This window comes from Botrytis byssoidea, assembly GCF_014898295.1.
Source record: "Botrytis byssoidea strain MUCL 94 chromosome Unknown BBYS_008, whole genome shotgun sequence".
Taxonomy (NCBI): Eukaryota; Fungi; Ascomycota; class Leotiomycetes; order Helotiales; family Sclerotiniaceae; genus Botrytis; species Botrytis byssoidea.
The window spans coordinates 389,838-416,955 of NW_024065849.1; the positions used below are offsets into that span (position 1 = coordinate 389,838).

Genomic DNA, 27,118 nt, shown 5'->3' on the forward strand with positions numbered 1-27,118 from the left:
TGCGATGTCTTATATGGGATGATGGCACTGTAACACTTTGCAAGAATGCATGTGAATATCGATATTGAATACGAGAGTTCAGGAACCTGCAGATAGGTCTCATCTTTGTGGTAATGGTTACTTGATTGGACGGAAGACGAACGGTTAAAATCAGAGAAAATCGAATATGGGGTTGAAGGAAAAGTCATAACAATGAACTCAAATCAAAATTCGAAACAACGGTTCAGATGATCCAGAAGGAAAGGTGCATGTTGGGGTATTTCGTTTGTATTACCGAGAAAAAGGGGTGGTTGAGATGTCGGGATATCGAAATGATCGACATTAAAAATTCCTAACGAGAGTTCAGGGTGGAAAAACATTGAATTGTTCACTTCCTTGTATGAGTTGTACAAAGTGCGAATTTGTCGACCAACGAACAGCCAGAACTACAGTGTTATCTGTACCACTGAGTAACATGCAAGCAATTTGAAGATGGAGGGGTAGCGGACAGGGTATTTTAGCGATTGATTTAGGGTAAATAAGCCTACGGTGGGTCTGTGACCCCTAAAAGCTTATAGTAACATATCACTCCGGGGTCTGCACCTAAATTCGTTATTAGTATTAAAAGATTTAGGAAGTACCCTGCTGTACCAAGGGGCCAAGGGCTGGCAGGATCTGAGCCCGTCTAGTCTTATGGGGAAATGGAGAGTTCCAATCTAGCTTACTTATATTGCGTTACTATGAGCCTCGATTTAGCCAATCACATCAAAGCAAACACCGGACGAACATATTTGGACACTTTGGTGGCCAATGGTTTGCTGCTCTCGCATGTATCTTCTTAATCTCCCCAGGATCTCAGAAGGATTTCCGAATAATGAGGAACCCATCAATTTCAATATCCTGGTCTTTTTGCGGAATCTGGATGATATAGCCATGTACAACAAACCCCTGGTCAATGTCAGTCTCTCAATACTTCGAAGCTTCATATTGTTGAGCCATTCAACGAAAAAGCTTTCCGTATAGACTTATCTATTTCATTGGAACTACCAGAGATAACACACGTTCCCAAGCCTCCTACCTTATCGTCGGACCATATTGCTATTCTTAGGTCAATACTCTGCATCCTGCATGCGTGGAGATATAGATGAAGCCACAACTTTCGTCCAAAGACACTATACATCTATAAATCTGATCCAATAGTATAGGCTTCCCGCAGGAGATGTGGCTACTGCCTGCTGTGTCACCGAGGCTATAAGCCACGAGCTCAATATCTTAGATGTAGTATTTGTGCTAAATTCGTGTTTTTCATCCCGGTCGTTGAAACTAACCTAAATTTCGATATTCCGTCGCCCTCAATCAGCTAGCTCGAACAATATACAGACAGAAAGCTCACGGTCTTCGATTTCCTCCTACAGCCGCCATTACGAATTTGTTGGCAAGTGTAATATTGACTTCCGATTTTCGACGAATCCCGTCAACTGCCTACGATCTAATCCGCGTATCGATTACTGATAATCTCAGGTTCCCACTCTTTCAGTCTAGACTTGCAGCTCTTCAATTCCTGGTTCAAGTTGGTATTAGATTTTCCCCAATCTCAAACCTACTACATCATGTCTGAAGAGTTCAACTTTCAACTGCGCTCTGGTGAGCAGCTGCCAATTCTCTCAGATACACGCACTATGATGGCAGAACGTCATCAGAGTGCCCCAATACCTTCCATGATCCGCCCAGAAAGTCTGGCGCCAGCCTCGCGACCCCATAGCATTATGAGCACAGGGTCTGCAGGAAGCCGCGATCGTCATACTCTGGTATGTCTTTCGGTTACATAGTTTACTATATATTATTTCTCCCTCCAAAATACTTGAAATGATTTCTGGCTTTCGCCTGATGATGGTTTATAGGTTGCGAAATATCTTCAAAGACGATGCAGTGCTGCAAAATGGCTTCAACCTATCGAGGAGGAGAATGGCACCATCAACGAATCGTCGTGGGTGGGTGTTGCTATGCGGCTTCCGGATGGTAGTTACTACACTGAGCCACCAAACGTTGATAACAACTTTTACACCGTGATGCAATATCTTGGTTGCAAAGTTGCCTTTACAATGTCTTCAGATATCACTGCAGCATTGATGGACCAAATTGGCCCTTTTCAAACAGAAGTCCAAGTACATCCACGCGGAATCAGACTTCCAATTGTCCAAAATCTCTCAGAACTTGCATACGGAGGTACTGGAGTATCAAAGAAGTCGTACTTATGTGTGTTGAGAGAAGAGAGGCTTGTTCTCATTTGGAATGAATCGGTTGAAAGTATTATGACCCACGGTGCAGATGTTGAAGGTATTCTCGTTGGTCTGGTTAGTAAAATCAACTGAAAATAGTTTGGACTGTGCTTACGGAAAGTAAAATAGATCTGGGGATCTCACATTGGTACCATGACAGCTACTTCTCCATACGCATCCATGACTCCACCTATTGGACAGACGCCAGGTCAAACTCCCGGACGAACCCCATCGGCCATCAGTGAGGACCCTGAATTTAATGAAAAAATGAACATTGTTCAAGCCGCGATCGAGCGCGAAGAAAACAAAGACACAATCTTCAATCCAGATATCGAGGCCGCGGCACCACCAGAAAGGCCCTTTCTGTTATTACATGCTGGTGTCATTGGATTTGCCATGACTTTGGTGGTATTCGTAGAGATGCTTTGTGCGTCGCGATTAATAACAGAGTATCAATGGGACGGTGGTGTACTTAGGTTTGCACTTGTCGCCGTTATTCCATTCTTCGTTTCCTTCTCTCTGGTAAGACATTTTCAGCCACTTTGTACGTGGCGTAAGCCTCAAGTACAACAGAAAATACCGATGATTCCCCGGACGTAACTAACATGTTTATCATCAGTTTTTCATGGTTGTCATTGCGGGAAGCCTATTCCAATTATTTGGACCGTTGACATATGTTCGGAAGAATTCTCAGTTCTATTCGGCCAAGCCGCCCAAGAGGGGCCGTTACCCCGACTTAGAGCTGCCACACATCACCATTCAGATGCCAGTATATAAAGAAGGATTAAAAGGGTATGCAGCCACTAGGATCTTATTTTGAAGCAGCTGACTGATGGAGATAGTGTTATTATTCCCACTGTCACCAGTATACTGGCTGCTATTCGTTACTATGAAGCACAAGGAGGCTCTGCTTCAATCTACGTCAATGAGGATGGAATGCAAGCTGTAGATCCCGAGCTGTGTGAAGCTCGAAAGACATTTTATGAGTTGAACAATATCGGCTACTGCTCGCGCCCAAAGCATACCCACAGCAAAAAGAAATGGTATCAGGGAAAGAAGGTACAAGATAACCCCGAAGGATTCCAGCGAAAGGGCCAATTCAAAAAAGCATCGAACATGAACTACTGTCTCAGTTTCTCTATTCGAGTTGAAGACGAGTTACTGAGACTGATTGCTGCAAAAACTGCAGCGGAAGATAGACCCCAAGGCGATATCACTCCAGATGAGGAAGATGTGCTTTACAAGCAGGCACTAGCGACTTGTCTCGAGCAAGATGAAGGACGGACTATGGCTGGAGGTAATGTTCGTATCGGTGATATCATTTTAATCATTGACAGCGACACTCGAGTGCCTGAAGACTGCCTTTTGTTAGGCGCATTGGAAATGCACGAGAGTCCTCAAGTGGCTATTCTACAACATGCCTCCGGGGTCATGCAAGTTGCTAATAATCCTTTCGAAAACGGAAGCAAGTATTCCTGGTAGAGTTCATCAGAAAGAACACTAACAGTTGACAGTTACTTACTTCACAAACCTCATCTACATGTCTATTACCTTCGCAGTAGGAAATGGTGATTGTGCTCCATTTGTTGGCCACAATGCCTTTCTACGATGGAAAGCTGTACAGAGCGTAGCTTATGAAGAAGATGGACAATTAAAGTTCTGGTCTGATGGTACGTCGCTTCAATATCTCGCCTATACTATAATCTTCTAACATCTTGCTAGATCACGTCTCCGAGGACTTTGACATGAGTCTTCGACTTCAAATGGCCAAATTTATCGTGAGACTGGCAACTTACCACGAGGGTGGTTTCAAAGAAGGTGTATCACTTACTGTTTATGACGAACTTGCTCGATGGGAGAAATACGCATATGGATGTAACGAATTAGTCTTCAATCCCATCTACAAGTGGTGGCGAGGCCCATTCACGAAAATTTTTATGAGATTCCTTTGGAGTGACATCAAGCTCACCTCTAAAATCACTATTCTAGCTTATATCGGAACTTGTAAGTATTCACATCCTCAAAAGTTGGCCTAGCACTGATTATTTACCAGACTACGCAATTGCCTGTGCCATTCCACTTACCTTGGCAAACTATATCATGGTCGGCTGGTTCAATGACTCACTAGATCAATTCTACCTCACCTCCTGGAAAATATTCGTCGGTATGGCCGTAATTTTCAACGTCCTCTCACCCCTCGCCTTCGCCATGTTACGTCATCGCCTTGGCGAAAAAGTCTTCGTCTCCTCCATAGTTGAAACCGCAAAATGGACTCCCATGTTTGTTCTCTTCTTTGGTGGCATATCCTTCCATCTTTTGACTGCCATCTTATGCCATTTCTTCAGCATCAAAATGGAATGGACAGCTACCGCCAAAGAAGTCGAAGCTGGTGGCTTTAGAATTGGTTTAGATAAAATCTTTCGTGATTTCAAGTGGATGTATCTAGTGATGATTCCAGTTTTGGGGGGAATGGTGTACTTGGGAGCTTTTGCACCTCGTGGCTTCGAAATAACGGACTTCACAGCCATCGTACCCCTTTCAAATCAAGTGGCATGCCATATTCTACTTCCTGTAAGTGTCTCTTATTTCACTATAAATATCTTTTAGGGTGCACTGTGACTAACAGCATCTCAGTTTGCGCTAGGACTTTTCTAGATATCTTTCATGAACAATCCAATATCCGCACATCATTGTATATAACACCTCAACTATCATACACTTCATAATTACTCTTCTTAGGAGAATGATTATCTCAGAGATAGTTAGCATCAGAACGCGAACCTAGAACGGACGAAGAAGAGGGCGTTCACAGCACTTGACTGTCGAGTCTTTCATCGTAATTCAACGAGGAAATCCACTCTTTGAAATTTGGAAGAAAACATGTGATTAGGGCGAGTTGGGTAGACCAAAATTTTTTGTCGAAGCCTTTTAGAAGAGCAGGATATAACAGAGCGTAGCAAAGAGTTACATTGGACCATGAAAGAAATAAGATGCAACATACACAATAATAATATAATTTATTTTCAAATCTTGAGAGGGGAATGTGCAGCACATTGGCAATCCACACGATCCTATCGTAGATATCTTACATTTCAATTGACTAATCATGTTTCAAGGACTGGCATGACGTCCACGAAGTTTCGTATGTAGTGGCATTCTAAGAGTGCCAAATTTTTTGTCACTGGCATCCCTTATTCCAGATTGAGCCTCGCTGCTCGCCTCTGCATCTGAGTACATCATGGAATTGCCCGAGGACTCATCCACCGGCGGTGTTTTCGAGTCTAAAGCCTCCCTTGCATCTTCGGAAACATTCTTCTCCAAAGGTACATCAACTGAAGAAGCATTTATTACACCTTTATCCTCCGACAGGGCGTTTAAAAGTTCTACGTTCCGTTTCATTGCCTTTATTCTAGCTTTCTCTTGCCACTCGGCCTTAGCCAAACATAAATCAATCTTCTCCTCTACCAAGCCCTTGATATGAAACGCCAAGGCCTGGCTGTGGAATACACCTGTAAATCTGTAACTCAACCAGAGGTAGAGTGTGATATTTTTGTGTAACCTTTCAATACTGCGAACATACATTTCCCGTTCCTGTTGCCGAGTGAAAGTGTCGGGATCCTCATCCAAAAGATCCAGACTCAGCTCAGGTATATCGAGAATGTGGCCACCAGTGTTCTCGGATACACAACGAGCAAAGGCTTTAACCACATTGACAACCCCAGGATCGCGCAAAGACACAGGAGCAGCCAGGAAAATGAGGCGGTTCCGAATGGTCAGATTGAATTCTTGAATGACGTCTGCAATGGCAGCTTGCTCCTTGAGTTGACATAGGTGAAACTGGCTGCTTAAAGAACCGAGCTCGTGTAGTCGCAATATCACGTAACTAAATGGTGTACTCTTAGGAAAATACTCAGCGAAGCGTTCTATGACATTTGCGGGAGGAAAGATTCCTGCTGTTGTCATTTGTGCTGCTTCTTTTGACATGGCGCTTGATAATATCTCGTGATCAGCCTTGAAAAATGTTGTGACAAGGCCTACGGGAGGCTCTGTTGGTTTGGCGGGGGTGCCATCTGTGACGTCTACTGGCCCTGCTTCGATGGCATCTCGGGCCGTCTTGTATCTCCCGGCCCGGCCAGCAATTTGCTTGATCTCAGAGATAGGGAGAGTTATGAGATCTGTGCCATTATGCCTCTTGACAGATTCTAGAATGACACGTTTGATACTTAAATTTAAACCCATGCCAACGGCATTACTAGCAACCAGAAAATCGTAATCATTGTCTGGATCATTGAACAAAGCGGCTTGTTGTGCACGGGTCTCGGGAGGTAATGACCCATAAACAATAGCGCATCGTTTTCCTCTATGATGTGCCTCAATTGCGTTTTTCATTGCATGAATCCTCATCCTCGAGAACAAGATAACAGCATCTCCTTTCTCTAATTTGCTAACTGGATTGTTCTCTTTGCTCGGTGGACCATCTCTCTCGGAATGTTTTGGCGTGAGACTTTTTGTCATTACTTGCAATTTCCCGAGTCTTTCATAATTGTGTATGATTAACTTGTCTCCCATCATTGCACATAGTTTTTTTATCAGATCAGTTGTACGGACTTCGCCACAGAGATGTACTTCTTTGGCCTGAACTCCCAGCACTGCTTGAGTCCAAGCCCAGCCGCGTTCTTCATCTCCGATCATCTGGATCTCATCTATAACTGCTACATCGACTTTCGAATTGAGAGGTACCATCTCCACGGTGCAACTCTTCATGGTGTCCTTAGCACCCTCTGGTATCCGTCGTTCCTCTCCAGTGATAAGAGAGCATGGCTTTCCTTTGGCATTGAATCTCGTATAAACCTCGTGAGCCAATAATCGTAGTGGCCCAGCATATATACCACTATTGGCTGCCTCAAGCTTTTGCAGAGCATGGTATGTTTTGCCAGAGTTCGTGGGTCCAACGTGCAAGTGGAACGTGCGTTGCATCGCTCGTGTCGCTGGGTACCATTCAATTGGGTAACGAAAGTCTGCTAACCTCTGATGGCTGGCAAGTTCCTCTTTCGAAAACTTACCGGAGAGCGTGAAATGGGTGAATGCATGTCTTATCTCGTCTTGTAGGCCTTTGGTATCCTTTGAAATATACGCATCCTTAAGTTTGCAAAACATAGGATTTGAAGCTTTATCAATCTCGCCCCGCTCAGTTGCTCTTCTGCCAGCCGCTGCTATCAAATCCTCGAAGTCTCGAAGCTTGACTAGCAACTCCTCTTTACTTGCTACACCCCAGCCTTTCAGTTCTTCGTCCCCGACTGGTTTCACATATATCGTTCCATTTATAAGCGTTCTTCTCAGCATTTGGGCTTCTTGCATTATCGTTTGTTCAAACTTTCGAAATGCCGTCCTAGCCCGTTCCTCCGTGTCTTTCGGCGTTCCATATCCTTTATGGGAACCATTGCGATTTGACACTCCGTAGGACTCCGAAGGCTCTGGATACTAAAAAGTTAGGTGGTAAGCAGATGAGGATACCAAAGTAGCAGCGCCCATGTTATATACCTTCTTCCGGCGCGACTTTGGAAACGTCCTCGCCACAGGCCTTGACTGATGGAAACTTCTACCATTGATTGTGAGAGGTGAAGAGCTTGGCCATATTAAGCTGCGAAATGTACAGAACGCACATTGCCCAGACCTCCTGCCGATCAATGTCATTACCGCAGTGGATAGCGCAAAAGCATCCGATTATGGATAGAATAATAATTGACCTCAAATACAGATTTAATTTTGTGATTAGGTAATCATCGAGAAATGGCAAATCTTAGCGCCGGCCGCAGCTGCATTAGCTTCTGCGCCATCGTCATTGTACTTTCCCAGTCCTGTTACCTTTATGTCAACCGTATTGAACTGACAATCCAACTTTCACCATTATCCTCATCAACCTGCCAGTCCATATTCGCACGCAATTGTTCATATCATCTCCTTCAACCCGTACATCTTCCTTTGCCTTTTGTTGAATTGTATTCTAGACATTGGAAACCTTCGGACTTCGTGGAAAACCCTTCGAATTCTCAATTCAAATTCCAACAATGGCATCCTCATCCACAACACCAACTCCCCTTCTTTAGTAAGTATACATCGGTCTCAAAAATTGTTAATTTAACTTCTAACAAATGCAGTTCTTGTATCTCTCACAATACGACTATCCTCGCCGAGCATACCACGTCTGCCGCTTCGCAAACTTCATCCCTAGCCTCCCTTGTCCTTCCGAAAATTAAGCATGATGAACCTCAAAAATTGACGTATACCCACAACAACTCTTTCATCCATTATATGGCATCTGCACCCTCTGAATACCCTGCTTCCGAATCGTCTGCGGGTGGACTTACATTCCTCGTGATTGCTGATGCCTCTCTTGGACGTCGCATACCGTTTGGGTTCCTTTTCGAGATCAAGAAGCGCTTCTTTACATCATTCCCACCTTCAACTACAGACTTTTCTGATTTAGGAAGTTACGGTGCTGGATCGTTCAATTCCGAACTCAAGAAATTGATGGTAGAATACGGAACAACCCAGGGCGGCAAAGAGGATGCGATCAAGAACGTACAAGGTGAAATTGACAATGTTCGAGGTATTATGAGTCAAAACATCGAAAGTCTTTTGGAAAGAGGCGAGAGAATTGATCTTCTCGTTGACAAAACGGATAGACTCGGTGGAAGCGCATCGGAATTCAGAATCAGGAGTAGAGGCTTGCGCAGACAGATGTGGTGGAAGAATGTGAAGTTGATGGTACTTTTGACTGTTGTTATCATCTTCTTGCTTTACTTGTTTGTTGGGTTTGGATGCGGATTACCGGGATGGCAAAAGTGTGTTGGATAGGTGCATTGCCGGGAAAACGACATAATGTGGATTGAGAAGGCCGTGCATTGAGTTCAAATTGACCACTGAGGAGGATAAAATTAGGATTGGGAACTTTATACCATGGCGTGGAGTTTTGGCATGCGGCTTTGTGTTATTTTATTAGTATACATACTTTCATGGGTTTATAAGGACGAGCAATTGATATGTTATTTATGATTACGCTTGCATAAGAAAACTCAAAAAAAAATCCCTTAAAGCACAATGATAAGCATCCTTAACAATGTGGAAAACGAGAGGTCCCATATATACAATCCAAGAATCCGAATCCCTTTTCCAATCCGAACTCCAATATATAAACCTGTTGTAATAATTCTTGATTGTATTAAATGGCCTGACCACGATCAACAAGGCCCTCACAACTTTGCTTCTCTTTCTTGAACTTCACCACTTTCGTACACATACCCACTCGCAACAGGACTCCCCGCCTTCCAATCCTCAAATGCATATTCATTTGCTTCCACACCGGTAGGTGCTTTCCTCAATCTATCTGTGAAGAATACTGGATGTCGTTTTGCGGAATCAAGAATGAATTTGCCATTTCTGTGAGTTAAGTGTAGGAAGGGTGAGGTTGAATCTGCTATTTGTAAGGGTGTTGCGTGGGGTGGCAGAGCTTCAATTTGGGTGCGGGGAGGAATTGGAGCTGTGGTGGGGAATGCAGGAGCGTGAAAGGATGGAGATGCGGTAGGGAAGGGAGATTCTGATTGGTAGGTAGGCGGAGACATTGAAGTTGTAGGTGGATTGGGAGGTGCAGTTGAGGGTGTAGTGGGAATTGGGACCTAGTGGGATCGATGATCGATTAGCTATTTTCTTCACTCATCACCCGTTGGATAAGGAAAGCTCGGCGAAGGTACGAAACATACGGTTGGTCTTTTTGGTTGTAATGAAGGAATCATCTCGTCGTTATTTGGAGGTGCTAAAGGAGCTGTATGAAGCGATTGTTCGTGCGATTGGGAACTTCGAAGAGCAAACGCTGGATGCGGCGCGAATAGCTGAGAAATGGAATGGCGTAGGGGCGGCATTTCGGATAAGGTATTCGCGAGTAAGCTTCCTATTTGGGTTCTTTGTCCGGGAATCTGAAAGTGTGAAAAGAAGATATGATGTATGACACTTTTCCAATTGAATTGATGACAATTGCTAGGAAATGATGTTATTTTCTCAAATTGTTATAATGAATTGTTTTACAAGAGTAGAACTTTTGTAAATTTCGATTCAAAATCTCTGGAAAAAATACCCAAGATGGGAGATTTATGAAGTGTGGGGTAAAGCTAGCTTCAACTCTAAATGGACGTCGGTCATAGGGGCCGAGGTATCAATGATGCACATTTGTGCATCATTCCAACTGCCGGCATACCGCGTGGTTTAGTGTGTAAAGAAACTGTCACCTCTTTGCTTGTTATGTCATACTTAGGTATAGCTGTATTCTCAGCGGTTGCTTGCTGTGTTCAAGATTAAAAATCCTAAGTGACAACTATATCGGTCTGACTCTGCTTGCCAAAGCTATCAAACTCTTCTAAGCTACTCAGGAAGAGCTTCATACTCTTTTTGAACTCTCGAGAGTGCCAGATGGTACCTCCAGGCTATTCCAAATATCAACAAAACGAAATGGAAGACTATCTCGCTTGTGGAGCACATACTAGGTGTCAAAATATTAGTGAAACTCTCCACAGACTATAGTTTTCAAGCTTGTCTAAACTTAAAGCATCAAGTTCGGTCCTGATTGAACTTTATATCAGGGCCTACCAGTGAATGTCCTGAGTGGAAGTTGGCAGGTATTCAGTTTGTTGCTTGTCAAGTTTCTTGTGAAGAAGACTCGAATGCTCACGAATGCTTCAGAATGAATCAGGAAAAGATTGAAGTTAACTACATCTGACAATACATCGGACAATATACACGTATTAGAGATAATGCATTAAAATTGGCGCATATTCTCTGCCAGTCAGTACGGAAGTCAGACACACTTGTTCGAATAAACCATTCTAGACTACGAGAGGCAGCAAAGACTCGATACTTCGTTTCTGGTTTCTAGGAGGATGACTATGGATGTAAGGAGCATCTACAATTGTGCACTTCCATGATTTCATAAATTGAGTAGTGGAAAGCATTGAGACGTACGCGGCGTTGAGTGATAGTGATGACAATGGTGAGTAATCGTAGGTGGACCAGATGATGTATTTAGATATGTCTGCGAATGGACATCAATCAAGGAAATTGCTAGAACTGTGAGAAGGGGTTGATTTATTGGTACCTAGGTAGTGAATACAACTCGGAGACTCTTTAGCAAATTCAAAATTTCTCCCACAGTTTTCACTGTACCATGCGTACCTTTTGGCTTATCGTTCATTCACTTGTTGAATAAATTTCGAATACCTTGATGACTCCAACCAAGTTTCTATCCCACCACAAACTGCGCAAGAATTCACATTGAATGATGAAGCCATATGCGTAAATGTATTGAAATTTGATAAGCGCAAAATTGAATTTTGACCCCGGACCACTACCCTCACTTTGAAAATTTCAGCCTTTAAGAGGGTTTGAACCGTTCAAATGAACTTGATTCTACATTCATGTCCCCCATAGCCCTCCCTCCCTTCAAATTGGACCAACTGCAATCACCTTCGTGGTTAAAAAGCGATGGTGATATATGAGCTATGCCTTTTTGAGTAGGCAAGACTGGCCACACAAAATGGGACGACAACTTCATCACCATCCATTACTGATATTCACCATCAGTTTACTGCGCCTCCCTAACAAAGAAAAAATCTCTGCCGTAAGTAACCTGAATTTGCAATTTTAATTGCGCATTCGGTCTCGCTTGGCCATCAAGGTACAGCATTCTACGTCCATATAAGGCCTCTCCCCTCCCACTCCCTTCATTTTTTTTTTCCTTCCCTCTTCAATCCATTGCCATGTTCAAAGAAACACATCTTTACTTCAACATCACTGTACTTGCTTTCAGGTAGATCTATCTGTGGTGAAAGATTGATGCTATCTAGTGGTACGGGGAAGATTTTTAGCATAGTGAAGACCCATTGCACTGTCCAAAACTCGTGGTAGCACAAACCGAGCCTACTTAATACCCTCTCACGAGGGACGTTAGGGAAGCCGATGCCACGTTTATTGTTGGGGCTGTCTGAGAATCTTCCCACTCATATCTACTTTTGCTCTATTGTCAGTTCAACCTGGCATCCACAGGAGTGAGAGTATGAGAGAGGTTGGATTTGGTATAGGCGATGGTGGGTTCTGTGAAGAACTTTACTTGATAGGTCAAACCTTTGGGGAATCTGTGGAAATCAACTTTCCTATGATTTGTTGGCTTTTGATCTTTGATCTTGTGGGTTTTGGCTTGTGGGCGTTGGCTTGTGGGAATTGGCTTGTGGGACAGGGGAAATGCTGACAGAAAACTGTTGATAATTGTGGGCTGTTGCGATTGGTTTTACTTTCTGATCTGTGATGATAAATCTCAAGTCAACATGGTCCAATTCTCATGTCAAAATTGACGTGAGTTTTGAACCTTGACACATCATGTTTTGTTCTGAGATCACTTCCCGAAAGCTTTTTATATTTGCTTAGATCTGAGTTTTCTACTCTGATTTCGTTCCAAGCAAGAGTACTCTTTTTCTTTCCCGCCTTCCTTTCTTTGTACTTTCATATTCATGTCCTAGAATAGTAGCTTTGAAAGATAAATAATCGGTGTTTTGTTTTGATGGAGATTCCACCCAGGTAAATTTGAAAACAAGTATATACATACTACGTAAAATTTCTTATGTCTGCGTGTGAATGTGAAAAAACAACATAAATCCGATTATCGATATTTTGAATTGCAAGTCTACGACTATTGTGATCTAGCAATGTGCGCCAATGGACCGTCTGACCAAATCCGGGAGAATGAAAAGATGAATAGCACTTTTTTCCTTCGCATCCGACTCTTCCATCGTAACCTTCCAGCTGAGTTTCTTGGTCTCAACTCGTTTCTCAAGACGTTTGACCTTCCAAGCCCAACTGCCAATCTGAGTAAATCCTAGTGACGAACATGCCACGGCTATGAATATTGCATAAGGCTGAGCGATAAGTTTTGGATCTCTGGCATATGTGGGAGCGAACGATTCAGTATTTGGATAATCATCACCTTGTGCCGATTTTGGTTCCAGCGATCGATAAAGAATAAGTCTTGGTGCATGCATGGCGTAGTGAGACCAATTTTTGATCGTGAAAAAGAATTTTTCCCCAATGCATCTTCACTCCCTCACATGTTGATGAGTCCATCCTTTGACATCGTCATGTAAATTTCTGTTATTTCTGGGAGTTTTTTTCTAAAAATCTGAAGGATAACTTCATCTCCAAGAGAAAAAACTTATCTCGATCCTCGTCACTTGTGGAATAATCGTATAAGCTAAATTTTCATCAGTAGATGCGACATTTCAACTGCGATTTATGACTGACTGTAGAGATCAAAGTCCGACCATAGCATGAAGACATCTCTCCAAATTGGAGGTATTTGAACACTGTCTTAAAGCTATAATTGATATGTCTGTCACATATATTAGACTCGAGGGTATAGGAGTCTTATCTTTGGCTTCGACATTAATAACCAAAGCAGGCCTTCGGTATATACGTGGAGAAAATATTCGACTGAAGGTTCGACTCACTTTGGTTAGTGTGTATTATGTATGTCTGCTGGTCTCTGGAATCTAAGACTGATTAGTAATGAATAGTTGCTGTTATGCATGTGCTCAAAGAATTACTCTAATGTAACATTTCAAAACTAGCATTGCGGTACCCGGAGTGCTGTCTCTCAATTCAATTATCATATCTTCTCCATTTGGTTTTAGATACATTGTTATGATATTTGGTAAGTTGCAACAATGCGAGCACCTTGATGCATCCAAATAGTTGATCTAGGTCCCGTGTTATGTTCTTGAATTCTTGATTTCAGATTCAGCGATGGGAATGCACTTCAAGACTGCACAAGTCGTTTTCATGTAAACTGTTCTCTAAACGGGAAATTCGATACCACGTCTACCTGCGACCATAATCAAAACTTCAAGCGGTGGTCCTCCATATTTCTTATCAATCTCAGAGCTTACTTGGCTGACCATCTTGGGCATCTTATCATGATTCTCTCTTTAAAAATTGTTGAATCTATTGATGTATTGTGTAGTCTTAATTTTCTCATATTCCGAATTCCACCCCGAGTAACCGACTCTTAAAACCCCATGAACTATTTTTGTACTTTATCCAGTCAATAGATTAAGAAAGTTATAATAAGTAGTTTGTACTTTCAAAATCTAAATTGTCCCTCCGACCTCCTAGAGCAGATTCGGATATTAGTTTCGGCAAGTGAACAAATATATAGCTTCTTTTTCGTCCTCATTCAGCTCTTCGAGTGCGAATGGTCTCCGTTTCATCCTCCAAGCCCATTCACCAATTTCGATACACCCTAGAGATTTGATTCTTCAGCTATTATATGGGCATATCGGTACGCAATATCTCGGGGCCTTCTAACGTAAGGCCAGCGGGATGATTGTGCCGAGGGCCATGCACGGGGTCTGGTTCTTCTACTTTGTAACGAGAGTCGAGTCAACGATGGAACATTGGGTCTTTCAGACCTAAAGTCGTCCTAGAATAATAGCTTAGCTTTTAAATGATACGCCTAAACAGGATTATCTCATCCTGATCAAAGAGAACACGGCGTTATTATGCAATTCTTAAAAAGCCCATATACCAACCTGACAAACAGAAGCTTTCAAATTTTGATTCAATTCGAATGATTCGGATGATTTTTATATCAGATCGTTTGAAAGATTCAAATAGTTCAAATGATGTAGACAGCGTGGTTGATTCAAATGGCTTAAATCACTAAATTCAGCCTCGATGTTGTGTAGCTTCCGAAAATTGAAAGCTTAAGATCAGTCCGGAGTATTGAAATCTTTGCATCCTCCGCTTAATTTCGGAGGTTCAGACAATTATCCATGCTCAGATAATCCAGATTTACTGTCTCGTAGAAAGCGTCTTCATCTTCTGCGTTAAATAATTGTAGTTCTTGAAGTGATTGAGTGTTAAGTAGACCACTCAGACACCGAGTATTATCCTGCGACATGCTAAACCAGGGAACCATGCCACATCCGAGTTTGAGCTCTCTCAGATTCAATGGCGAAGTCTCTGGCTCTTCTCTGTAAAGTCGGCATAGCTCTGAGAGACAATCTCTGGTTCCCTCTCTATGCAGAAAAGCTTGAGTGTCGGGAATCCATTCTCCAGTTAGACCTATCCCTAGTATCTGTAGGGCAGGCGATGTGCGTAAAATCTCTATCAGATCCCTGATGATACTGTAATTATCACCATGGAGAGCGTAAAGCTCTAGACTAGTCAGGTTGACAAATCCGCTCACTTTGAAAAGACACATATGTGGAGCCTGAGCAGCTTCCCGGTTAGCTAGAGTGGCACTTCGAAAGTAAACCTTCTTAAGGCTTCGAATGTCTTGGAGACGACGTAATAATGTCGCATTCTCTAAGATCAAGGCTCCACACGTGATGTTGTCATTCTCCATATCATCAACCCCCACCCAGATATGGACACACGGCTGTTATTAACCAACCTAGATAATGCATTAATGAGTGACTGTACATTCAGTAGTTTCTATTTCATTTCACCTGAAAGATTGGAGTTCCTTAGTATTGTTCAGATATTGTATAATCAACAAACACAGTCCAGGCTAGTTTGTCTGAATGTGGGCAACATTTCCGGTCTAATGTCAATAATCACTTCCAAGTTCTTGACAAAAGGAACGAAGGACGGGATCACATTAGATGCTTCGTGACCCAACACCTCGATAGTATAATTTTCGTAAAGAATCGGCGAAAATATGGTTCTGAAGCTGCGCGGTACTCTAACAAGAGAATAGAGAGAGGGCTTGCTAGAAGCTTTTCCTATCATGACCCAAACTTCCATGGGTATATTGGAACAGAAGACGATGTTGGCTTCATTTTACATTTTCATTATGTGTTTCCATAAGATACAATCAGACTACCAGACCAGTGCGAGGGGCTTTGTGCGGAGAATCGAAGTGAATGGCTAGAAACAAAGTAAATGCTCAAGAAGAAAGTACTCGTGCACTTCTCGATATTTTTGGTTTCGGTTTACAATCCGGTGGCTCTCACGATTCAAACGGTCTCCATTTGAAGAATTTCTTATGGGCAGAATATGCTAGTTTTAGGCGGTGAGACTGAGAGTAACGTTGGACTAGCAGCAGACTTCCAAGTCGAAGGGATTAGGCTCTTGTTGTATATTGAAATATTAATATCGATTCTGGAAAGCAAAATTCTAACAATCTCAGAGCGAGAAACCCGAAGGCATATTTAAAATTCAATCTTGTTGCTTTTGAATAGCATTGTTGGAATTGGACTCCCAGAAACTGGCGCCAAGATTCTTCGAGCAACTGGCAAGTATTTCCACAATAGAGAATCACCAAACACCGAAGCATACAACAATGCAAAAGATGCCGAATCTAGTGCATCTTTTTTTAATTCGTGCAGCTGTTGGGACATAGTTTGGCTCTTTGGAGAAGAACTATTGCAAGCTGTTGGCGCTAAAAGCCGGGGTAAAATGCTGGGGCGCAAATCGGTTGTCCCGACTCAGCGCTACTGCCATCTGGCATTGTGATTACAGAGTACGCCATAAGATATCCATTGAACAGCGGACGGAAGGTCTCACGTTGGATTTGTTATTACTATCCGGGAACAAATAAAATAGTGTAAGTTGCAGCTATGAACGGAGCAGAAAGAGGACCATGTCTTTTGCAGATGGATGCCAAAATGTAGGATTATGAATTACCAATTGCAAAAGACAGTGATAGTCATGAGAGTCAGGATGGAAGCTGAAGATACCGTTATTATGAGTTAAATGGTTCTATTGCGAATGGTCATAGAACAGAATCAGAGGGACGCATTATGATATATATTGGGGATTTCAAGCAAACGACTTTTAGCACAATCTACCGGGACTGGATCACAGAATATGAACTCGTGGCGACAATTTGAAGTCGGAGATTGATTTCATGCTAAATTAGACGGCGAGTGATGATCTACGCTAGACAGACTGCCTACTTGCGATGGTATGTAGAATCCGATAGCACAGGTAAGTGGAGCGCAGCTGCGAATATCAATAGTATTTTACCGATGTAACTTGTGATACATCGCTGTTCTACATCATTTAATCACTACTTTTGGGGTATATTTAACTCCTCTTTTCGCTTCCTAACTTCCTCGATCGCAGCCTCCTTATCTGTCGAATCAGGATTTCTCAACTGCCACTCCATGCATACATTCAATGCCGGCGCCATCCATATGCCAGGCTTGACACCCAGTGCCTTTGACAGAATCTTTCCATCTACTATCCCTCGGATTGCCGGTGCCTCCATTACATCAAGGTCTTTGAGGTGGTCAATGAACTTCTGCCATTCCGAAAATAGCGATTGATATCCTAGAGAAACTTAGTATAAATTGTATGACACACAAAGCTTCCGATGATCAAAACGTGTGGACATCAACCATACCTTCAGCACTTTTTAGCTTCAAAGACTCCACAAGCAATGCAAATAAGGCTTGCAATTTCCATTGTCCACCATGTGATTCCCACTTCCTAATTATCATGCCAACTGTATCTCGTTCGTGAATATAAGGGTCATTTCTTTTGATCGCATCCTTGAGCTCAGTGATCTCGGCGTATTGCTTAAATGCACCGGCAACCATATTGCACAATTTACTTTCCGCTTTTAGTCCTTCTCGAGCAACCAAAGCTCCATGTGGCGGAGGTATCTTCCCTCCTGGTTTTGCTGCTTGTGCTGGTGGAATGGCCGTCCATGGTGTCAAAGCGGCGAGAATCCAGGCAAGATATTTGGCGTCATCTGATCTCACTAGCGATTTGTAAATAGAATCTGGTGTTTCATTCAATGTCATCTCCTTTAAGCAATCATACACTATTTTCCAGCTCGATGTATCTGGCGTTAGGACCTCATGTGCTGTAGGATCCGTGAATATTGTTGAATAAATACCAAGCCGATCAAAATAGTTTAAAGATTGCCAAGGGTTATTTCCTGAAATTGGTAAGAAATGAACTGAAATATCAAAGAATTATCTGAACGACAGCTTGCTTACCTTTTAACATTTTCTCCACTTCAACGCCAACTCTCTCTCGACTGATCTTGAGTTTCAGAGCTTCCATGATGGTTGGATTACTCATACAATTTTCCGCCTCTGGATCAATTTTGAAATCTAGTCGACTAGCAAACCTGATTAATCTCAAAACTCGTAACGGATCATCCTTGAAAGTAGTGTATGGTTCAAGCGGCGTTTTGATGAGTTTGGCCTTCATATCCGCAAGTCCTCCAGTGAAATCTTCTAGAATATCTGCGTGAAGATTATAGAATAGAGCATTAATCGTAGCATCCCGTCTAAGTGCATCCTCTTCTGCACTGCCGAATTCCATTTCAGGATTGCGACTATCTTCGGCGTAGGTTTCCTTGCGTAAGTTCACAAAATCCACATCGAACTGAAAGATGTTTGTAGTTGCAGTTTCCAACTGTTTGGACTTCTCTGGGTTCGCAGCAATTTTGTATAGTTTTTTGACATCTTTAGCTTCCAATCCATGTTTCTTGAGGTTTTCTGCATCTTCCAAATATTCCCGCATCTTCAAACCGAAATTCTGCCCAGTCATGACATTGATTGCTATGTCAATATCATGACTTTGGATCCCAAGCAGCTTGTCCCGAACCCATCCTCCTGCCCATCTCAACTCGACTTTCTTCTCAATATCCTTTGACCCATTGATGAAATCCGCTACATCAAGCAAAAGATTTCGAAGTTGACTTTCTCGAGGAGTCAATGTCACAGTAGCGGTAGCCATAGTCGTTCCTCGTAGTCTTTTTGCAAAAGAAATCTCTTCTTCGTTGTGTTTTCGTTTCATGGAAGAGAATTGAAATGTTTGTCGTTTGGTGGTGGTGACTCTTAAAATAGATCTGACTTTTATGACTCCACAGCTCTGTACAGAAGATTTCCAATACGGAATCATAACATGAGGTGAACGAAGAGCTTTTAATTATTAGTCGAGCTGTAATTTAGTTTCACTGCTGAATCCACAGACAACCAATAAAGGAAAAGTACGGCACCAACTCGAAATTGATATTCAAGTCACGTGATGTCAAGAATTCTGGTGATGCTGGATTATTCTTAGCGCAAGGCCATCATCAAGTGTATAGTTGTTCCCGCGATGGTAACTTATACAACGTATACAAAGTACAAAAAACAAGGGACCTTTTAAAGGAAGTTATACGACAAAAGTCCATAAACCCCTCTTGTATATTTCATGCTCATGTCGATTAATTACAATTCCAACATAGACCTTCTCAGACGGATTGACGTTCGAGTATTACACAAGGCCACATCTGGATGAACAATCGCTGCTGCAGTCTACCTTTGATTGATCCGGCGCATGATTGTGCGATTATTTAGGGTCATTGAAATTAGTGCGAATATTGTTTTCTTCCGGCTGCGGACCCCTCGGTCTTCATGACACCTTCGAATCATGCATCTCCCTTCAGTCCCCCCGAACCGGTGACGAGTCCTACGCCGCTGAGGAGGCCCAAGACAAGAATTTCTGCAGATTCGCAATCAATGACCTCATCTGTAGCTTCACTGCCGTACAGAGCGTCGAATGCCTCAGTACAGTCACTGTTCGCGTCAACGACAACACCTTCCGGTTCAAGACCAGTCTCCCCGACCGGCGGATCATCGACACCTTCGCGAATCGCAGGATCTGTATTTGGTGGTAGTACGCTTTCTGAAAGCCATCTCTTACTATCGGATAGGAAAGACGATCCTCGAAACTTAATTTTATCGGGATTTGTTCCACATATTGCGGTACACACATCTATCGACACACATGAGCTTGTGCAAGACAAAGGGTTCAAAGGAGGACTTTGGGAGTTAATAAGGCCATTTGGGGAGAAAATACAAGGAAAAGTGAATGTACGAGATAGTATAGGGGCTGGCCGGACGTATGACGATTTTGGAGTACGCTTTGTTCAACTGGGGGATGGGCTCGAAATACCGGATGGGATACCTGGGTCGCGAAGGAGTGGAGAGGGAAAAGTTCTGTCACCGAATGGCAACAAACCTATACCAGATTCAATAGCTGCTCAGCGCCTGAGAACTGGAGGAGATATTCCTCAAATTGAGCGACTTGTTGATCGTCATTTAACGAATGCTGAAGAATTTCCTGGTGTCAGCGCAGAAGATTTTTTGAACCTGAAGGATAGTTCTAAGATTTCAGGGGCAACATCGCCGTTTTATACTCTTTATCTACGAAGGTTACTTTCAGGAATACCTTTAGCCCCGCACGAAACTTTCTCTCATCCAGTGGCATGTATTATCGCCATAAGTTCACGTAACAAGAATCCGATTGAAGCTTTAAGGAGGCTATATGAAGAATCAAGTCGCGGAGAAAAGCGGTTGCCACTATGGGTCAATGATGATTATCTTCGCTATTATGTTCTGGTACATGATGAAGAACGAGATGATATTACAAAATCTATCACATTATTTGAACAAATGAAACGCCATTTTGGGCTTCATTGTCATCTCTTAAGGCTTCGAAGCAGTCAATGCGTGGCAACAGATGATGATAGTGTACAACTCCCACGGTGTGAATGGATAGCTGCATCAGAGGAAATGGCCGAAATACAGGCGCGGGAGTCTCAGGAAGACCCCGAAGACTCATTTCCTTGTATATATGAATCCGATACTACTGCCATCAAAACATTTATTCGCGAGATGGTTACTCAATCTGTTGTTCCGTCAATGGAGAGGTGTGTAGCGACTTGGAACGACCAGGTTGCTTCACGGCGAAGAGGCATAAGTGGTAGATTCATGAGCTTATCGAAAACTATAAAATGGCCTGGAGCATTTGGTTCCAGCTCACGAAGTAATTCATCAAATTCGGTAGGATCAGGTAGCAATTATGACGCATTGCAGGGGTTTTACCGACCGGATTCACCGGAAGCATTGATGCGAAAGCTCGCAGATTACTCGTTTATGCTTCGAGATTGGAAATTGGCCCAGCAAATTTATGATCTGTTACGGTCTGATTTCACTAATGATAAAGCATGGAAACATCATGCGGCAGCCAATGAAATGGCTGCTGTTAGTACCCTCATGATGCCTCATTCTATCAGCGCCAAAACACGTACCGAAACCATCGATATGATGCTTGAAACATCGTCATACTCGTATATGACAAGATGCAGTGCCCCTTACGGAGCCCTGCGCTGCTTGACCTTGGGAATGGAGCTTCTTAGGGTCAGAGGCGGCTCGGCAACCGGCGATGCAGCAAGATGGGGTGCGAGACTTCTTGAACACAAGATTGTGGGTGCAGTTGGCGACTCATTATTCAAGGAGCGTGTTGCGGTCTGTTATGGTACGAAGAAGGGACACGGACTTGGTCTCTGGGGTAGTAGAACAAGAAAATCAGCCATGTGGAGTATCATGGCCGCCGAAGGATGGCTCAGCCTAGAGAAGCCTCATCAATCGAAAAAGAGTCTAGATGATGCTCGGGCGAAGTATGCTACATTGGCAAATAAAGATAGTTTGTTGCATTTTGCGGAAGCAAATGAATTTGTTCAGGGTCTTGAGACGCAGATCGAAAATACTTTATATCCGATCACAGAATCCCAAGCAACGATCATGCCAGACGATGATATGATAGAGACAACCATGGGAGAAGAAAGCGAAGTCTTCAATTCGCGTCCACATCGAAGAAGTCTCCCGGGCGGAGTAGCACCGCCTCCCATTGCAAGTCTCGAATCAGCGCCCTTGCATGGGACAATCATAGAAGCGGAAGAGAAAAATAAAATTGTTACGAGTAACGATTTTGAACAAGAATAATGATACGGTGGAAGCATTATTAGTCGTGAATGAGAGCGAGCGAGCTTTCTGCATATACCCCGTTATTTCGAGAGGAAGCTTTGACCGTGTTTGGAGAAAAGCATTGCAAAATAGGAGTCTGAGGAGTTATAGATCTGGTTGAAGATAGGTCTCAGGGATGAACATTGGGGTCATATGTATGAATATGCTATGAGATGAATTAAATGAACGGCTTTAGCGACGATCAATATTATTAAGTTTTGTGTATCAGTCACCCATAGATCATGACACCGATATCTCGTCACATCTCTTATCGGTGAACAAGGTTAGCCCTACTTCAGTGAATTTACTGTAAGTGTGAGCTTATACCCTTGTTGTCCACGGATCTCAGTGCTACCAATCTCTGATCATTAGTGATTGTCTACTTAGTAGAGGGTCGCAGTGTTTAAAATTTTCTGCACAAAACGACAAAGCCATCTTACAGTGGTCGCAGATATTCAATTTCTGTCAAATCGACATTATCAAAGTCCTCGCGTCTCTACAGCTCATCGTTTGTAGGTTTGCACCTATCTATGAGAGACGCAATAAGAGGGAAAGTCAACACTGTGCGAGTTTCACAATCATTATATTGGTGATGATGGCCAGACTACGTATCGATTGGTATTGATGTTGCTCCCTAGATTATCAGTGAAATACGTTTCTCTAATACCTTTGTCTGGGTGTAAATTGGGAATATTTTTGGAATAGATCCTTGTATTTACGCCAATTGTTGTTCACGCGATCTTCAATCTAGAAAGTATTATCCCATGTGTAGGATAGTTGTCTGATCCGAAAGGAAGTGATGAATTTGAATGATGATTTATCCCTAACTTTACGGTCTAATTCTAACTTAAAGCAGAGATAATAGTAATAACAGCGCAATCGATCCAGACGAGTGTCTGACCCCCCCCCCCCCCCTCCCCCAAACGAGCTAAACGAGTGTGTGAGTTCTACCATGATACATAGTATGAAAATAACAAGCAAAAAAAGCACAAATATTCTCCCCTTCTCCCTCCTCCATACCCCTTATCCTTCTTTCCCTAAACCTCCTACCCGCCTCCTAGAATCTCATTCAAGAATTCGCATCAGACATTCTCCACCTCACTGGTAACAGTCATCACTATTTGGACTGTCACTTCCAGCCAACCAACAGCCTTTGTCGCAGTAAACGGTATCTTTCAGCAAACCACCTTCAGCGCATGTGAAGAGCCCGTGGTAAATGTGATCATCGTCGGCTGTGAGGCCGCTACTTTGGAGGCTTTGCATGATGGTGTCTTTATAATTGCCTGGGGTTTGTGTTAGTGGATTGGGTGTTTTCATGGGGACGGGAGGACAGGAGAGGGAAGGGGAAGGGGACGAGAAGCAGAGGAAGAGAGGGAGAAGAAACGTAATCGTACCAATAGTGAGCAAATCTCCGCCGCAGTATGCAAGACCACTCTTGCAATCCTTTGCAATCGCCTGGGCGCTGAAGACGGAGAGGGTAATGGTGACGAGAGTGGAGAAATGCATTTTGATTGGGCTTTGGGAATGTACGAATCGTGTTTTATAGTTTAATGAGAAGTAGAAGTCGTTAATGGTATTGTTATTGATGATGTGATAAGTAGAGCGAAGTGATGCTTGTTGATGATATTGAACTGGAAGAGAAAAGTGAAGGAGAATCTTGCAGCTCTTGTAGATTCTATTCTTCATTCCTCTATCGACATAACCCGTATTCCCATTCCAGGCATCTCACATACTGCAACGTTAGTATATCTCGGCGTTCCTTCGCCAAATGTTGATTGTGCTTGATGCTGTGTATCTGGCGTTTGACGCCAGCCAAGCTCAATTTACAATTTTGCAAATAGGCAGCACGACAATTATCTCAACAATTATCTGTAGACAAGGGGTGAACTGCAGGTAAACCAATCCACGGGTTACTTGCCAGAGATTCTACATGCGTTGCTGACTATCTGCGGATTATTTGCATTCCCTATTTTCAATTGAATTTGAAGTTATTCCCAAATTATTTTGGAGCCTAAAAGTGATGCAAGCGTAGATCTGAATAGATTATTTGAAAGTGATACGCATATAATTTACAGAGAATTTACAAATAGCTGTACTCGAGTATATTTGCAAATGGTTGATTAATTGGCGGGTGAATGGGTACCCGCAAAATCGAGCATTGTTTTCATGATGTTGAAATATTTGACAATTTTCGGTTCACACGATTATCCTGTGTACAGACCGAGTTCTGATGACCTGATGTATTTTCTATAAAACATAAATATAGATATGAAAAATGACTCGGTATTCAATACCATCCCTCCCATCTCTATCTGTACACTCAAGTGAAAACACTACAATTACCATTACCAATACCATCATAAACATTAAACTCTCCAGTCCATATTTATGTAATAATCCAAGTCCAAGTCCAAAAGAAAATCTCCGCAAGCAACCATAGCTAAAACCAATACACCTACCTACTAAGTAGTTATACAAACCTACATGCCAAAGCTTGATTCACTAGAATCCAAGGAAGCATTGATGGATGGTATGGAGAATGAAAAACGAGGCAAGGGAAGGAACGGAGAGGAATAAACGTCTACATTGCATGCAGTCTGGTAACCGAGAAGATGGAGGAACGAGCAATATAAAGGAACATATAAATCCTCGCCCGTTACACATTCGAGTACTTTATAGAACTTGCTGCCTGCATTTGCCGCGAAGTTTTGACCGTCCAGGAACAAAATGGTAACGCCAAACAATCTTGTTTCGTCATTGTATAGCTGGAAATGTTTCTTGCATCCAAGGATCGCATCGCACCGCAAAAGATCTTTGATCCAATACAATATAACTATATCTCTTTAGTCTTTGGTATATCCTATCCAAACGCCACTTCCCCGGTAATGATAGGACAAGTCACCAAAAGCGTGAAGCCCCTTTTCCCACATCCGAATATTCGAAGCCCAAGCCCCGTATAATACCAATACCAGATCATTTTAATATCAAATCCGAACACCAGTATCCTCTCCCTCCTCATCATCACCCGCCTCCCCAACAATAAACTCCAATACTTTACAAACCCTCTCATTCAAAATTCCGCCCTTTGCGAGTTCATCTTCTGAGTCCAGTCTCTCATCCAATTCCTTTGCTTCAGATCTCGTTTTCATCGTTCTCCTCTCTTTTTCAACACGTGCTTTGAGAGCCCTATCAACTCTGACAGGAACAGCTACAACCACCCTTACTAATAAGAGCATCATCCTCGCTTTCCCTACTAGATCCCATCTTCCCAATCTTCTTAGCCTCTTCTGAACCCTCCAGATCCTCCCCATTTCAATATATATTAATAAAGCCCATACACGCCCTCTCATAACCAGTTCTCTTACTTTTATAAAAGCGACTTCGATAGAAGAAGTTACGTCGGTATTAACGAGGTGAGGGTATTGCGAATTCAGGGATGAAAGAAGAGAGCGAATGGTGATAAAGTCTCCTGTAAGAAAGTCATGTACGAGTGATGAGACTGTAGTTCGAAATAAATTGTCGGAGGCTAAGGACGGAGAAGGATGTTTGGTGGGTAACGAAGTGGTAGTAGAAATTGAGGACAAAGAAGTAACGGAGTCGTAAGCTCGACGAGAAGAGGGAGATTTGAGGATCTCGAAGGAGAAGGCTAGACGTTGGAATGCGCTGAATGATAATTTGTCAGTCCACAATCGACATAATAGGGGGCTATGTAGGCGAAAGCGAAGAACAGGAGAAGAATTACCGGGTAGAAAGCGGATGAAAAGGAATTCTATCGGGATGACATATTTTCGATCGTTCTAAATAACATCGTCGCAATTCTGCACCCGAAGCAGACCTTTGTGCTCCAAGGATTTTGTATAGCTATATGTATTATATTGTCAATAATCGAATTCTTTGCTTTGCTTGTACCCCTCAACCCCTCTATGGCCAAGCGCGGTACTTGTTTGCGCCACAGCTTTTCAAAGAGTACAGGGCAAGAGAAGAGGATCACGAAAAGCAGACGACAATGCCATATACACGCGGTAAAGAAAATAAACATACATCTTCCTCAGTAAGAATACCTATTCATCACGAAAAACAAGTCCCAAGTCAGCAATTTCTCACACATCAAATCCTCTCTCCAGAACTCCGAGATTGAAGACCAAACATCCAAAATCACATGTCAAATATGGGCAAAAACTCACTCTGGATTACATCATCCTTATTAGAAGCCAAAATGTCCCCGAAATCCCTCTCAATCATTCTAATACACTCTCTTCCACCCAAATAATCAAAATAAATCAAAAGAAGTATTAAAGAATGAACATGGGAAGCATTTTGCCCAAGACAGTGAGATGAAAATGGTTACATGGAAAGTCAATGTGGAAAAAGTATGGGATCGGAGTAAAGTTAGTGCTTCATAAGGCAAAAGAAGTGGTGTGGACTTTCACATGGAAAAAAAGAAATTGTGGTTGTGTGAGGCGTGAGGCGTGCGTTGATGTGTGGTGTGTGTGTCAGCGGGGGAAAATGAGTATTTCCGGTTGGTTTAGGAAGGAAAAGTTGATTGACTAAAGAATTGTGCAAGATTATGTATGGTGGAATTTTTTGTGCAATGTAACATGGAATTATAACGCCGAATATTTACCTAGGTAGAGACGTATCGACGACAAACCTAAATTCGGTGTAGGCGTAGGATATAATAGATGTTGATAGTCGCAAGGTCAATCGTACAATTTGAGATATTGGGACTGTATTGAGTATGATATGCATACTTGGGTACTGGTGAGACAAATGAACCATAATAATAAATCATATAACGTCCGCAGAATCAGAGAAACAAGCGTCAAGTCGAGTGCATACATCGTCATATTTGATCTGTTTTGAAAAAGCAACTCCAAGCTCCGGTATTACCACCTCCTATCCAATTAAGTCTCAGTCTCCAAGAACTCTCTCGGGTACAGTATTCAACAACAAGATGCTCAACTTGTTTGAGCTCTCACGATTGCTATCCCATACGTTTGAAGCACG

General features: G+C 42.7%; 10 protein-coding genes across 10 annotated transcripts; 3 read left to right on the top strand and 7 right to left on the bottom strand.

Annotated features, from left to right (window-relative positions):
• Positions 1-1,589: 1,589 nt before the first annotated feature.
• EAE97_004733 (uncharacterized protein) lies at positions 1,590-4,913 on the top strand (the record flags this gene model as incomplete). Its single annotated transcript, XM_038875245.1, has 9 exons — positions 1,590-1,787; positions 1,881-2,333; positions 2,388-2,780; positions 2,878-3,050; positions 3,101-3,723; positions 3,773-3,928; positions 3,981-4,262; positions 4,312-4,829; positions 4,893-4,913. The coding sequence occupies 9 exons, from the start codon at positions 1,590-1,592 to the stop codon at positions 4,911-4,913; spliced, it is 2,817 nt and encodes a 938-aa protein (XP_038733602.1).
• Positions 4,828-8,066, bottom strand: EAE97_004734 (uncharacterized protein). Its single transcript, XM_038875246.1, has 3 exons — positions 7,800-8,066; positions 5,260-7,739; positions 4,828-5,009 (listed from the first exon to the last, which is right to left on the bottom strand). Exons 1-2 carry the CDS (start codon positions 7,950-7,952, stop codon positions 5,370-5,372), a joined length of 2,523 nt encoding a protein of 840 aa, XP_038733603.1. The 5' UTR covers positions 7,953-8,066; the 3' UTR covers positions 4,828-5,009; positions 5,260-5,369.
• A 260-nt stretch (positions 8,067-8,326) lies between these two features.
• On the top strand, positions 8,327-9,116 carry EAE97_004735 (uncharacterized protein; the record flags this gene model as incomplete). Its single annotated transcript, XM_038875247.1, has 2 exons — positions 8,327-8,364; positions 8,417-9,116. The coding sequence occupies 2 exons, from the start codon at positions 8,327-8,329 to the stop codon at positions 9,114-9,116; spliced, it is 738 nt and encodes a 245-aa protein (XP_038733604.1).
• A 221-nt stretch (positions 9,117-9,337) lies between these two features.
• Positions 9,338-10,345, bottom strand: EAE97_004736 (uncharacterized protein). The gene is made up of 2 exons (XM_038875248.1): positions 10,019-10,345; positions 9,338-9,934 (listed from the first exon to the last, which is right to left on the bottom strand). The coding sequence occupies exons 1-2, from the start codon at positions 10,175-10,177 to the stop codon at positions 9,512-9,514; spliced, it is 582 nt and encodes a 193-aa protein (XP_038733605.1). The 5' UTR covers positions 10,178-10,345; the 3' UTR covers positions 9,338-9,511.
• Positions 10,346-13,000: 2,655 nt separating this feature from the next.
• EAE97_004737 (uncharacterized protein) lies at positions 13,001-13,339 on the bottom strand (the record flags this gene model as incomplete). Its single annotated transcript, XM_038875249.1, has 1 exon — positions 13,001-13,339. The coding sequence occupies one exon, from the start codon at positions 13,337-13,339 to the stop codon at positions 13,001-13,003; it is 339 nt and encodes a 112-aa protein (XP_038733606.1).
• Positions 13,340-15,099: 1,760 nt separating this feature from the next.
• On the bottom strand, positions 15,100-15,702 carry EAE97_004738 (uncharacterized protein; the record flags this gene model as incomplete). The annotated part of the gene is made up of 1 exon (XM_038875250.1): positions 15,100-15,702. The coding sequence occupies one exon, from the start codon at positions 15,700-15,702 to the stop codon at positions 15,100-15,102; it is 603 nt and encodes a 200-aa protein (XP_038733607.1).
• A 1,503-nt stretch (positions 15,703-17,205) lies between these two features.
• Positions 17,206-19,329, bottom strand: EAE97_004739 (uncharacterized protein). Its single transcript, XM_038875251.1, has 3 exons — positions 18,308-19,329; positions 17,707-18,246; positions 17,206-17,633 (listed from the first exon to the last, which is right to left on the bottom strand). The coding sequence occupies exons 1-3, from the start codon at positions 19,218-19,220 to the stop codon at positions 17,371-17,373; spliced, it is 1,716 nt and encodes a 571-aa protein (XP_038733608.1). The 5' UTR covers positions 19,221-19,329; the 3' UTR covers positions 17,206-17,370.
• Positions 19,330-19,717: 388 nt separating this feature from the next.
• On the top strand, positions 19,718-22,090 carry EAE97_004740 (uncharacterized protein; the record flags this gene model as incomplete). The annotated part of the gene is made up of 1 exon (XM_038875252.1): positions 19,718-22,090. The coding sequence occupies one exon, from the start codon at positions 19,718-19,720 to the stop codon at positions 22,088-22,090; it is 2,373 nt and encodes a 790-aa protein (XP_038733609.1).
• Positions 22,091-23,209: 1,119 nt separating this feature from the next.
• Positions 23,210-23,617, bottom strand: EAE97_004741 (uncharacterized protein; the record flags this gene model as incomplete). Its single annotated transcript, XM_038875253.1, has 2 exons — positions 23,210-23,394; positions 23,506-23,617. 2 exons carry the CDS (start codon positions 23,615-23,617, stop codon positions 23,210-23,212), a joined length of 297 nt encoding a protein of 98 aa, XP_038733610.1.
• A 1,478-nt stretch (positions 23,618-25,095) lies between these two features.
• EAE97_004742 (uncharacterized protein) lies at positions 25,096-26,353 on the bottom strand (the record flags this gene model as incomplete). Its single annotated transcript, XM_038875254.1, has 4 exons — positions 25,096-25,774; positions 25,854-25,972; positions 26,153-26,172; positions 26,296-26,353. 4 exons carry the CDS (start codon positions 26,351-26,353, stop codon positions 25,096-25,098), a joined length of 876 nt encoding a protein of 291 aa, XP_038733611.1.
• Positions 26,354-27,118: the final 765 nt, after the last annotated feature.

What these genes read in the sequence shown, in the direction of transcription:
- EAE97_004734 (XM_038875246.1), bottom strand. Translation starts at nt 7,952, where the DNA reads ATGACATTGATCGGCAGGAGGTCTGGGCAATGTGCGTTCTGTACATTT. An exon ending in CAAAGTCGCGCCGGAAGAAG is followed by an intron (nt 7,740 to 7,799) that starts GTATATAACATG and finishes CTAACTTTTTAG; the next exon opens with TATCCAGAGCCTTCGGAGTC.
- EAE97_004736 (XM_038875248.1), bottom strand. Translation starts at nt 10,177, where the DNA reads ATGCCGCCCCTACGCCATTCCATTTCTCAGCTATTCGCGCCGCATCCA. An exon ending in TACAACCAAAAAGACCAACC is followed by an intron (nt 9,935 to 10,018) that starts GTATGTTTCGTA and finishes CGATCCCACTAG; the next exon opens with GTCCCAATTCCCACTACACC.
- EAE97_004739 (XM_038875251.1), bottom strand. Translation starts at nt 19,220, where the DNA reads ATGATTCCGTATTGGAAATCTTCTGTACAGAGCTGTGGAGTCATAAAA. An exon ending in AGTGGAGAAAATGTTAAAAG is followed by an intron (nt 18,247 to 18,307) that starts GTAAGCAAGCTG and finishes TACCAATTTCAG; the next exon opens with GAAATAACCCTTGGCAATCT. An exon ending in GAAGCTAAAAAGTGCTGAAG is followed by an intron (nt 17,634 to 17,706) that starts GTATGGTTGATG and finishes AAGTTTCTCTAG; the next exon opens with GATATCAATCGCTATTTTCG.